The 13,143-nt window shown below is 34.0% G+C and overlaps 2 protein-coding genes across 2 annotated transcripts; one reads left to right on the top strand and one right to left on the bottom strand.

Annotated features, from left to right (window-relative positions):
• Positions 1-5,520: 5,520 nt before the first annotated feature.
• Positions 5,521-6,627, bottom strand: LOC131648039 (thioredoxin-like protein CXXS1). Its single transcript, XM_058917838.1, is given in 4 exon segments — positions 5,521-5,872; positions 6,294-6,416; positions 6,507-6,578; positions 6,580-6,627. Coding segments are annotated over 4 exon segments (399 nt in total). The 5' UTR covers positions 6,613-6,627; the 3' UTR covers positions 5,521-5,701.
• A 3,848-nt stretch (positions 6,628-10,475) lies between these two features.
• Positions 10,476-11,255, top strand: LOC131651153 (uncharacterized). Its single transcript, XM_058920823.1, has one exon. The coding sequence runs from the start codon at positions 10,476-10,478 to the stop codon at positions 11,253-11,255; it is 780 nt and encodes a 259-aa protein (XP_058776806.1).
• The last annotated feature ends 1,888 nt before the right edge of the window (positions 11,256-13,143 follow it).

The following is a 13,143-nucleotide window of genomic DNA, read 5'->3' as shown; positions in this document are numbered from 1 at the left end:
TCTCCATGACTATGCCGCTCCTATCTTAAAGTGCACTCGAATCCGGGTATAGAATTCATCTTCCACAAAACCCAAGCAACCATGATAATTAAAACAATCAAACAAACAAATTAGTGATCTAAGCCCTAAGGTAAACCCCTCTTAAAGACTCCCCAGCAGAGTCGCCAGTTCTGTAATACGGTGAACTGACTTTTACTTTTTATAAGCAACAATGTTGCGGTGAGCAAGAGTCGCCACCGACTTTTATTTTATCCAATTAGGAAAGGTATAAAAGAACAGGAAAGACCTTTTTTGAAAAGAGATTGAGTTCGGGGGGTAGGTTATGAAAAGGGAAGGTGTAAGCACCCTTTTCATCCGTAGTTATCTACGGGCTCTTAGTTGCTTGGCTCACTTTTGTTTGAAATGTTTGAAAAAAGGTGGCGTGTGTGTTTGGAAAAACAGTTTGATTTTGAGAATCTCTGAAAAGACAATGTTAGAAAACATGGTGTGAAAAGCGTTTGATTTGGTTTGTTGTGAGCAAGCACTTAAGAGTTCCTACCCTAGTTCGTAAAGTCTTTCCCATACTTTAAAGTTTTCCTTGGGCGATAGTACTATCCATACCATTTGAGGGTAGGTAGTCCTATACATTGGATGTGCGGGTCATCGAAGGGTCATCGTATGGTCGTTGAAGGCAACAAGTAGAGGAACCTTAGCATCTTAGCGGGACTATCATCATTCTTCGAGGGACGAGATCATTTACCGAAAGCAACCTTAAGGGACATCGTGGGACTATGATCTTTTATGATGATTTTATTCGAGGGTCATCGTTTTGCTAAGATACCTCTACATTCGAGGGACACGACCAGTATTGTTCGTAAGGCAACCAAGAGGGGAGTACCCTAGAGGTGAGTGAGTGCAAGTGTGTTGTATTCGGTTATTTTATTTATCTTTGAGTTAAAGGTTAGCTAGCGATCGATTTTAAGTATCTTGCCATACAATCCTAAGCATACATCTAAACAAATAATAATAATGGGAAAATAAAGTGCAGAAAGTAAATCCTACGCTATTACATGGCTTCGGGATTAGGGGATTACAAAACCAAAACGGGGGTGCGGAAAATAAATGTGCGAGAATTAAATCCTAGTTACTATTACAAACCAGAAACAGTTACATAAAAATTGGTAAAAAATGTGGGAAGTAAGAAGGTTAATATATACGAAATAAAATAGAACTTGCGAATGTTCACTAAATAGCAAGTCCCTCAAGATAGCACCTCGCAATCAAAGGAAAATGTTAGTATAAATATAAATAAAATGATGCATGATAAATGGTAAGAAATATTTACAAATATTAACGATGATTAACCAAAGAAAATATAAAATTAAACATATTAATTTCTAAAAGAAAAAAAAACTAATTAAAATATTTTTTTTTGTTTTTTAATACCTAAAATGAATAAGGTTCTCTAGTATTTTCTTGAATTTTTCGATGATGACATTAAACAAAATTAGCTTGATAAAAAAAAAAAGGTAACAATTAACTTAAATCATAAAAAAAAAAAATCTAAATAAACTAACGTACAAAAAGTGTTTTTCATGTTTGTTTTTTTTTTAAAGTTTAAAAAGAATGAAACATTTTTTATAGAAATAATGAATAATAGTTATACATCAGTAAAAACAAATTTATGGAAAGAACATTTTTCTTCCCTTTTCACGTTTTTTTTTTTATTTATTTTTTCTAACATAGAAATGAATAAATAATAAATCAAAACTTTGACTTTGCCACAAAATATTCTAACCATTCAATTAGCGACACATGGCAATTATTTTGAGAGAAAAAAAACTAAATGCATCTGAACACAACAGCCATGAGAGACTCAGAGGCAAAACAAACACAAATTTTGGATCTCTCTCATCCGTTCATTCTCCATGAAAATCAAGAAAAAGTTCAAACCATTACTTCTCAATCAACACACCTTTTAGATTCACAAATCAATAATATTCACCCTTTCAACAAAAGTACACAAACATCAAAACTAAAATGCGAAAGAAAAGATGGTTACCGACGTTGTTTCATGGAGGCACGAAGGTTATTGGTGGGGTGTCGGCATTGGTGCGTGGCTGGTTGAAGGTGCGGTGGTCGGGGCGACGATTGAGTGTGACCGGAGCTCCGATCGGGTCTGGCTGTGTGGTTTCGTCCGTCACGTCGGATGCATGGTCTCGATCTGTAGCAACTTCCAGCTCTTCTCTTTTTCACTTATGCCTTTTTTAACTACAACCTGCAACAAAATCAACAAACCAGATAATAGTTATACAATTAGCGGCGAGCTGGCGATAACAATTTGCCTCTTATTATTTTTTGTTTTTGTTTTGAAAGAACACTGATGAGAGCTTGTGATGATGTGTTTGAATGAATATTTTTGCAGGTAATTTGTGTATGGTTTGTGAAGGTTTGGTTTTTTATACGTGAGTGAGAATTCGGCGAGTTGTTGTGTGAAGTTTAGCCGTGTAAGGTTGTGTTGAGAATAGGGTTAGTGAACTTGTTTTTTTTTAAGGGTTAGAATATGCTCTATTTATATTGATTTTTAGATCAACAAAAAGAGAAATAAAATAAAATTATTTAACAAGCAATTAAATCACTTTTATTTGTTCCGATTGTGTGTCACAATTAACAGATTATATTAATAATATCAAGATTGAAAACTAAATGAAGGAATCAAATCTTTTTGGTATTTTTTGATATTTTTGTGATGAAAAAAACATAAAGTAAAAAATTAATAATTTCTAAAAATGCTTTAAATAAATAAAAAAAAACGAAAATTAATATAAAAATATTATTTTTGTGATTTTTTGAATAAAATATTAATAAAATAAAGTTAGAAAATAAAAAGGGAAAAATGTTAGGAGTCGGATTCGAACCCGGGACCTCTCGCTCTTGTACCATTTACCCTCAAATTCTTACCAAATGTGCCATGTCACTTAATTGAAATAAAATGACATTTATAATTATATGAGGGCAAATTTTGGGGTACAACAGCGTGTTTTGAAGTTTCTCTGTGGGCTTGAATGCACCTTTACTGTTTTGAGCATTATCACATATGTGCATAGTAAGGGGTCCAATCATTGTCACATGGACAACATATATTTGACAAAATGGAAGGTTGCATGTGATGACTAGTAAGGTGTATAGTGAACACATGGTGTGATGCATGCTTAGCAAAGAACACTTGGTATTGGGCATACGTTTCAAAGAACAATTGAAATGGTGCACGGTTTGTAAAGGACACTTGGTGTTTTGTATGGAAGATAAATAACAAGTGTCTTCATACATGTAAGGCACATTTGACTTGCTTCTCCTATAAATAGGACCATAAGCAAAGCATTCAAATCACAACACACAAGAGAAGAACAACAAGCAAGAGAGAAAGAGAGCCTTGCTCAAGAGAGAAAAATGATTCACATAGAGAGTTTCTTTGTGAGAAAATTAGTGAGCCAATTTGTGAGAGTGTTTTTTCTAAATTAAGAGATACATTGTAGTGAGATCCACCTAAGGTTGAAGTTGTTGTATTTCCATTATCATTATTGTGGAAGTTTACGAGGCCTGAGGTCCCGTGGTTTTTCCCTTTCTCACATTGAGAAGGTTTTCCAAGCTAAAATTTCCTTGTGTCGTTAACTTTATATTTCAGGTTTCCGCCAGTGCCTATTAAATTTACGGAGGAGGGAACTTATGGAGGTCATTTCTCAATAGTGGTATCACAACACTGTGTAAGCTCTGGGATACTACGGTGTTATACTTATAATAAAGTTCTTAGTATGCTCTGTGGTTGCAACAATGTTTGACCTTCCACATCAGAAAAGAACCATTATTGTTGGAATAAAATCGTAGTATTATCAAAGTGTGTCTTAGTAAGTTCTGGCTGCAACACTAGAAATTTGTAAGGCATTGTGGATGAAACTTGTCCTAAAAGATTAAAGATAAAGTGTTAACACTGCTACGAAAAATACATATAATCACGGTTGTGAAAGCCATATAATCATGGTTGAGCAGCCGTGGTAACTTAGCGTGTGATTCTGAGTAGGCTATTTACAACCATGGCTTATTGGCCTTGATAATAAATTGGAAATCGTGTTATATATAACAACAGTTGTAATAAATAATTGTGGTGAAATGTTAGTCAGGATTTTTCTTTTTTGCCACATGTGTTGCCTGACTACATTGATAACTTTCATCACAATAATATTTATCATTTTTAACACAACAGCAAGAACAATGACAAGAACAACAAAAACAAGAACAAGAACGACGACAACAACTACAACAATAACAACAACAAGAACAATAGCAATAACAATAACAACAACGAGAATAACAATAAAAACAACAACAATAATAAGAACAAGAACAACAATAATAACAAAATAAATAAATAGAATTGTTAAAGGAGAACATTTTAACTAACACAACAACAACTATCGTTGCTAAGTTAAATCCATGCTTTCCATGAGTCGTTCAATTTGGAGAAGAGATGATGGAATACTGAAACCCGTTAATGAAATAAATGTTTTTGTGTTTTCTTTATGGAAGAAATGGTGTTTTCAAGTTTGGTTTAGTAGGGAAATAATGTTTCGCAAATAGAAGAAGTTTAAACGCATAAGATGAAGCTCTAAGTACGTCTAGGGCAAAAGTGTATGAATAAGAGCGTTATATATCTTTTAAAAAAATTAAGAAAACGCCACTTTTCAACACGGTTGAAATTCCAACCGTGGTGAAAAGTGGTTTAAAAATAAGTAAAAATAAAAAAATGTTGGTGCTGAGATTCGAACTCATGACCAGATGTCACTTTTAATTGGAATTCAAAACATGGTGAAAAGTGTCATGAGAATATGTAAAAACCAAAAAATGTGTGTGTTGAGATTTGAACCCATGATTAGAGACTATTTTTCATCACGGTTGAAATTCCAACCGTGGTTAAAATTGACTTTCCTACTTTTTATCACGGATGTTATTAAAGACCATAGTAAAATATCTTTTAATAAAAAAAAAAAATTCAAATGCAAAAAAATCACATATTACTTCGGTTGATTGAATAGACAAGGTAATAACATGTTACAAAAATATATTTTATAGTAATGAAAAGTCCTATAAAATTATTTTGTAACAATAAACTAGTCAACGATATTGCTTATAATTTTGCTCAATATAACTGAACAAAACACCTTAAAAAGATCGATGTTTCACTAAAGAGAATTTAAATATTAAATTGATAACTACACTATACATTCTTTTTACGCGTCAGTTAAAAGATGTGTTAACGAATTACTTATCAATGGAAGAATTGACCATGTGTGATTAAGTCTATTAGATATAACAACATTGATACATTATAGTCATTATACTCTAATTATTTTGAAGTAATATTAAAAACATACTCCTCAATTATATTGTTCTTATAATATTTCTACAAATATTTACATAATGAAATTTACAAAAATTATACTGATAATGCACACAAATTAAATTCTTTTCTTAATCTATACACACTAACATCAAACAAAATAATTATAACTCACCAACTAAAAACATGACAGTTGTTAAAGATAGGGCTCATTAATTGAGAAACACTTGATGATAATGAAATCAAAATAAATACACAATAAAATACTCAATCTCAATCACACACACAACAACAACCAGTACTATAGTTCTAGGCCATTCTCCTTAGTCATTTCAATTTTTCCACAATAGCTATGTTGGATGGATTTGATTGAATAAAATGATCAACTCTTCTCTTTATTTCATTAGGATTTGCACCAACAATTTTGTCCACAGGAGTTCCACCACTCAATAACAGAAAGGTAGGTATAGCTTTAATTTCCATCTTAGAGGAAATTTCCTGAATATAGATAGCACAACAAATATATTAAAAGAAAAAATGGTTAGAAATTATCTTGACCTTATAATAATATTATAAATGCAAATTTCAGGTTTGTTCACAATGCAAATAAGACAAAAATAAAACATAAAGATAATCTCAAAAAGAGGTTCATTGCATATATTATGAGGTAAAGTTCCATTGTTAAAAGTTAAGCACATATGAATATTTTTATTGAAGAATATATAGTATATGCAATTGCAAACAAAGAACATGTGATACATAATGGTGTTTGGAATCAGAATACAAACACTTTGAATTGATTTGTATGGACACTTTTTTTTATATTCAACTTGCATATAGAACCAAATCAAGCATTAATTTTGAATTTTTCAACAATTTAATATGAGTTTGTGCTTGATTAAATTAATTAATTAATTACCTTAACCTCATCCACATCCAATGTCAGAAACAAAACATCTTGATAGTTGGATGCAAGCTTTTGAAAGAAAGGATTCATAATTATAGATGGCACACACCAAAAAGCAGAGAAATGAACCACAACCTACAAAAAAAAATTAAGTAACATAAAAAATTAATTATGGTAAAAATTAAATGCAAAGTGATTGAAGTTAAATAAATAAAGGAGACTCACAGGGTAATTTTGCTTGGTAGCATAAGAGATATAATGTTCCCATGATTCTTTTGAGTCTATTTTGATAACTTAATTTGGATTTTTTGAGATGTTCTTGGCTCTCCATTTTTTTTCTTATGTTGTTGTTGTTGCTTTTCAAAAGGGTGATATGCATCCAATATATAAATAAATATATGAATAAAAAGTCAAGGATGAAAATTTGATTAGATATATGAGAAAAATTGCACGAGAAAAATGTTCATTGATTTTCTTTTGTATTGAATAAAGATATTTTTGTAAATTGATGTATACATGATGGGATACATCAACAAAATAAAAATGGGGCCTATGCTTTAGCCAATTCAATGGTCATGATAACGTGATTCATACATTTAATTAAAAATTAATTTAACTTTTTATATTTTTTAACTAAAAAATAGACTAATGATAATCAACTCATTCACGTTCATACTAATACTAATAACAACTTTTATATTTTGAAAATGATAGAAAAGATAGAAATTAAACAGCAGACAGACTTCATAGACGTGTTTGTAACGAAATATGGTTGAAATATGGCATTGGTGGTTGCTTTTACCAAAATTATGGGATATAGTAAGGGATCCTACCCAATTCACACAATTCTTTAGACAAAATTGGATCCTACCCAATTTAAACTCTATCAATATTATGTTAATACCTACATTCCATGGAGAATATACCATAGAGAACTTTAGACCTATAGTATTGGCAAATTTTTAGGTTAACATTATCACTAAAATTATAGTTGATAAGCTTATTAGATTGACTCCAAAATAGTCAATAAGCACTAGAGAGGATTCATACGAGGCATGAGTATATCTGAATGCATAGGGATCACATATGAGACAATCAAATTGTTGGACAAGAAATCCTTTGGTAGGAACAAGACAACTAGAATTGATATCAAAAAGGAATTTATTACTCTAGAGTGGAGTTGCGAAATTCGCAAATTTGTCGGGCGAGCAGAGCGCTCATAGAGCTCTGGGCGAGGTCAAGGGGAGTAGTTTGTACCATTTTCTTTAAAATGTTATAACTGGAGCTTCAGGACTCCGTTTGATGCGCCGTTCGAAGTGTTGGAAAGCTGAAGCGTATGCCTATAATATAATTGAGTCATATGATGTCTTTGGTGTATGATTCAAATACATATTTGTTTATGAGATTGAATTGTATTGTGTTGTTTTCTATGACATGTTATATTTTGATGCTGAATATGACGTTGTTGTGATTCTATTATGACGTTGCTATGAAATTCCTAGATCAATACAATAAAAAAGATACACTGGTTACGGGTCAAGGGATGGTTGTGGGCCAGGGGAAATACAAAGATTATCTTTTGGGAATTTTTTAACTCACCGTATATACTTGAAAAGCATCATGTGCAATTCCAAAAATGTCTCTTAGAGATGTATTTTTGGACACATGTTTTAATTGTTAAATGTTAGATTGTTTCGGAAATATATCTCCGTAACGCATTATTTCCATTGATTTAGGATATGATTCAAAAATATGTTGAATTTTAATACGTCTAGAGATATATCTCCAAAATCTTAAGACATAACTGAATTTCCACAAGACATCTTAGTAATACCTAAAATGTATTAAGAATTTCCCTTTATCTTTTTCTCATATTCTCTTTATTTCACTTTGAAGAGCACTTAACTTCTCATGGTGATCATTCATAAAAATTTGTTTTAAAATGATGATACTCAATATTTAGAAGTATGAGAAAAAAAACATATAAATATATTAATTTTATTTGTTTTTGATTTTATAATGAAAATGTGTCTCGGTAGTTAGCATCCTAATTCATTTAGAATATAAATATATATTTTTACTTTGCTTGTATTATGATCTGTATTATGTAGCATGATCAAAAAATTAATTGTATTTTTTACTTTAATATTTATAAAAAAAATTCATTATAAACAAAATTTTATTTCCGTTAATCCGTACCGTTATTGTGAATTTACATACCAATAATCAATAGGTTATATGATCTGTTCAAAAAAAAATCCACTCTAACTTCGAAAAACCATATTTGTGTTGGCATACATAACTGCTGGACAATTAGAAAAATGACAAGCTTATTGTATAAGCTTAATTGTAAATATATTCGACAGTTATAAATACAAATAACCTCTCCATATAATTACCTATTTGATAGTTAAAATAGAGATGTAGATGGTGTTTTTTGAGAAGCCTGAGTTTTTTTTTTACTTCTGGTTACTAGAATCCAATAGTTTCCGTTTTGCTAAGTCCGATTGGTGTTCTTTCTACAACACAGTTGTTCGATGGCGGCTACGTTTGTGGATCCTAACATGGAGGGTTTGTCGTTACATGATGAAGGAGAGGAGGAAGGATTCTGTTTTGATGTTGAAAGTGAAGAAGGAAGTGTGGAAAATCTGAAATTCTGTCTAATAGGCAGATTTCTAAGTGATTGACCGATTCACGTAAAACCTATGAAGGCTCGCATGGCGGATATATGGAGACCAGTCCACCAAGTTACGATTAAGGAGGCTATAGAGGGGCGCTTTCTTTTTCAATTCAATCATAGGTTGGACATGGAAGCAATGCAGAAGGGTGGGCCGTGGACTTATGATAGCCATCTATTAATCTTGGATCAGGTGCAATTGGGGGTGCAGATCGAAAATATACCGTTATATCATGTCGACTTCTGGGTGCAAGTCCACAATCTTCCTGCTGGCTTTATGTTAGAGAAAATCGGAGTAACAATGGCGAACTTTATTGGTACTTATGTTGAATATGACAAGAACAACAACTCTGCTTTCTGGCGACAATACATGCGGATAAGGGTGAAGATTGACGTTCGGAAACCATTAAAGAAGTCCACTAGAGTGAAGAATAAGGGTGGAGAATGGTGCAACGTTATCTTTAAATATGAGAAGCTTAGTCTATTTTGCTTTGTTTGCGGTGTCCTTGGACATTCAGAATATAGATGCGCGGTTCGATTTGCTATGACTGAAGATACAGGTTTAAGGGGGTGGTCGGCGGAAATCCGGGCAGAAAATAGGAGGTTCGTGGGTGGTAGCTCTCGTTGGTTGAAAGAAGATGATGGGGGAGAAGTGCAGAAATCCGGTGTTGATTACAATCCTCCAGCACGTGAAACTCAGTCTCCGAGAGGAGAGAGTGGCGCAACAGATTTCTCCAGGGGAGAATCATTCACATTCACTGCTAGAGGCAATCCAATCATTAGCCATAATGAGCATTCATTAGTGGTTAACTGCGGCCATACATGCAATCAGCAGCATTTATTTCCTACCCAATCCCAATTCAAATCGTTGACCGACAATTATGATAGCAGCCAACAATTGATACCTTGCTTTCCCTTACAATTCGCGACAGCCAACATGGACCTGCAAAACCGGGCCCACATGTTTCCCCTTACATTTAACCTATTGCTCCTACCCGTAATTTTTCCGATGGACCCCTTGCATTTAACCAAACAGTACCCTACGTTATACCTCATGCAAATCTGTCCCCTATCCAAGCAGCCATTAATACCAACCTTATCCCTTCTTCAACTCACCTGGTAGCCCACCAAAATAAGGATTCCAAATTGTCGGCCCCTGCATTAACTACTCAAAATCTCCTTTCAGAACCTCATGCAGTCCCTAACCAAAACATGCAGAACCTCAACCCTTTGCTTGGACCCGTAAAAACTAATGCTTCCATAAAAAAAAAAACACACGCCAAACAATCCAACTCAAGCCTGCATCGTAGAGTTAAAGCCATTATCCCTCACTGTCTCTCTGTTGGTCATAACAGTGCAACCAATCCCTCAACTTCATTGAGCAGCACCACTTCCGAAATACTGCAGTTGGAAAAGAAACGTTGAAGAGACGATATAGTTGAGAAAGAAGCAGCACCTCAGAAAGACCAGCAGCATTTTTTATCGGCAAGTCCTGGCAGCCATGACTGCCGAGAATAATGAGAATTCTCAGTTGGAATTGTCGGGGTTTGAGCAGCCCGAGTGCAATTCCTAACCTGAAAAAATTGGCTCAGCAGCACCGGCCCGATGTTATCTTTCTAGCGGAGACTCTGTCGAATTCTCGGAAGTTAGAAAACATTCGGGTTATGCTGAATTTTGACGCATGTTTGTCTGTGGATGTTGAAGGAAGAAGTGGCGGGATCGCCGTTCTATGGAAAAATACCGATAGTTGCAGCATCATAAACTACACAAGAAATTTTGTGAATGTTATTGTCACTGATAAAGACAATAGTGCATGGATACTTACTTGTTATTATGGTTATCCAGAAAGAAGTCGTAGGAAATTGGCCTTGGACCTTTTACGAGAAATTCGTTACATGTCAAGCTTACCGTGGTGTGTTATTGGAGATTTCAACGATCTCCTTTCCCAGCAGGATAAAAATGGTAGACTCCCCCACCCTAATTGGCTCTGCTCGGGTTTTCGTCAAGCCGTGAGTGATTGTAATCTATCCGATATTTCGCTTGAAGGCTACCAATTCACTTGGGTGAAGAGTCGAGGCACCGACCATATGATTGAAGAAATACTTGACAGGGCTCTTGCCAACTCTTATTGGTTGGCGACTTTTCCACATGCTAAGCTAACTAATCTTATCGCATCTCATTCCAATCATAGCCCAATCCTTTTAGATTGTGATCCGATTCAGCAAGCTAGCAGGAGCTTTCAATTTCGTTTCGAAAACAGTTGGCTACATGAAGATGGTATATTGTTGAGGTGGTAAAGCGGCAAGCAACAAAAGTTTTGGAAATATTTATCCGGGAATTTATCGTCTCCACAGGGACTAGTGCATTGAACTGCCGTTCAACAGTTTCCATAGTTATAAGTTTGGATTGAATTTGTTAAAGATAAAAAATGGAAAAGTAAATATTAACACAAAAAGAATTCATTCTTTAAAGAGAAGAAACTATCAAGTATTGCATATAATCTACTCTTCACAAACTTAAACTTATTGACCGAATATACTCAACTTGTAACATATCAATATTACCACATGTCAACAACACAACCCACAACATTATCTAAGTGTCGATCTCTCAGACACCTAAACAACACATGAGAAATCCGAGCTTCCCGTAAATGTCGATCTCTCAGACAAACACGACCACTCAGACGCATTAAGCACTGACACTAAGTGATTATCAACCTAATCCATCTCTGCAATTAAGTTAATAGAAAATCATCCTAGATAAGCATTAGAGCCCTACATCTCTATAGCAACTCAAACACATAGCCACAAAGCAATAATCTAAGACAATAATCCATAAAAATATGAAAGCAAGATTTATATAACATAATAGTCAACAAATATACATGAGATCATAGTAGATCTACACAAAACTCACAAATGAAACCACAAAGAGAAGAAAAGAAGAAAAACCCAAAAATCTCCCGGTTTGTCGGCTCCGATTGATGAAGGATTCAACCCCGGATCATCCATTTGACAGCTCCAATGTATTTTCTAGCATCTTTCCACTCAAAAAATGCTATTGGATGGATTGGAGCTCTAAAATATCCAACCATCCTTGAAAAAATGATTTCCAACAGCTTTATTGCGTTTTCTGCCGACACTGCTTCGCCCGGCGACTAAAATGGTTCGCCCGGCGACTCCAGGCAGTAGCAAATCACATTTTTGGGCCAGTCGGGCTCGCCCGGCGAGCCTAATCCTTCGCCCGGCGAGTGACACCAGTAGCAGAAAAATTCTGCACTGTTTCGGCCATAACTTGAGAACCGTAACTCCGATTTGCGCCCAGTTCGAAGCGTTGGAAAGCTTATTCCATGCTCTATTCAATAATGAATGAATATCAACTAAATTTATGATTTATTTTTATTTTATTTTGAGATTTATTCGATGATTCGTTGGTTCCGTCGCTCAAAATTGCGCGTTTTGAAGCCGTGTCTTCGACACGTTATTGCCTATGCTCCAAAAGCCTCAATACCTACAAAATAAATAGAAAACTATCAAATGATACATAAATGAATCAAAAACACAAGTATACACAAACTAAATGTATTTACATAAAAGTTGGGTTTATTCAACTGAAATTAACAACAAAAAGTCGATAAGTGCACTAAAAAGTATATGCAAAAATAGCTACAATTTGCACTTATCAAACTCTCCCCAACTTGAACTTGTTTGTCCTCAAACAAGAAACAAACAAATCTCACTCAAAAGAAAGTTTGTCCTCAAACAAAACTAAACAACTCGAAATGACAAAAATGTCAATCAAAGAATCACGAAACGACAAGTTTTAAAGAAGGAAACAAATGTATGGCTCAATCAAAAACGGTACACACAAAGTATACTACTTACCACTACTTTGATGATAACATAAAAACATGAAACCAATGCTAAATACAAAATTTATGCCAAACATTCTAAAACAATGCAAGTTCACATATGAATCATACCTAGCAAAAAGAATCATCGGTAGATGAAAAACACAAAATGAAGAATTTTCACTCATCCAACAATCTTGCAAACAATAGACAAAATTATGCATTTATCTCAAAAATTCACATTGACACATGAAAACATAAATCACAAGGGCTTTTCAAGGTTGTAATGCGGCTCAGTAAACAAACAAGTGATAAGTCCTAAAGCTAAATGA

This window comes from Vicia villosa, linkage group LG2, assembly GCF_029867415.1.
Source record: "Vicia villosa cultivar HV-30 ecotype Madison, WI linkage group LG2, Vvil1.0, whole genome shotgun sequence".
Classification (NCBI taxonomy): domain Eukaryota; kingdom Viridiplantae; phylum Streptophyta; class Magnoliopsida; order Fabales; family Fabaceae; genus Vicia; species Vicia villosa.
This window is presented reverse-complemented; position numbering and strand designations above follow the sequence as displayed.

Excerpts from the sequence above, each read along its gene's own strand:
- LOC131651153 (XM_058920823.1), top strand. The coding sequence starts at position 10,476 with ATGAGAATTCTCAGTTGGAATTGTCGGGGTTTGAGCAGCCCGAGTGCA.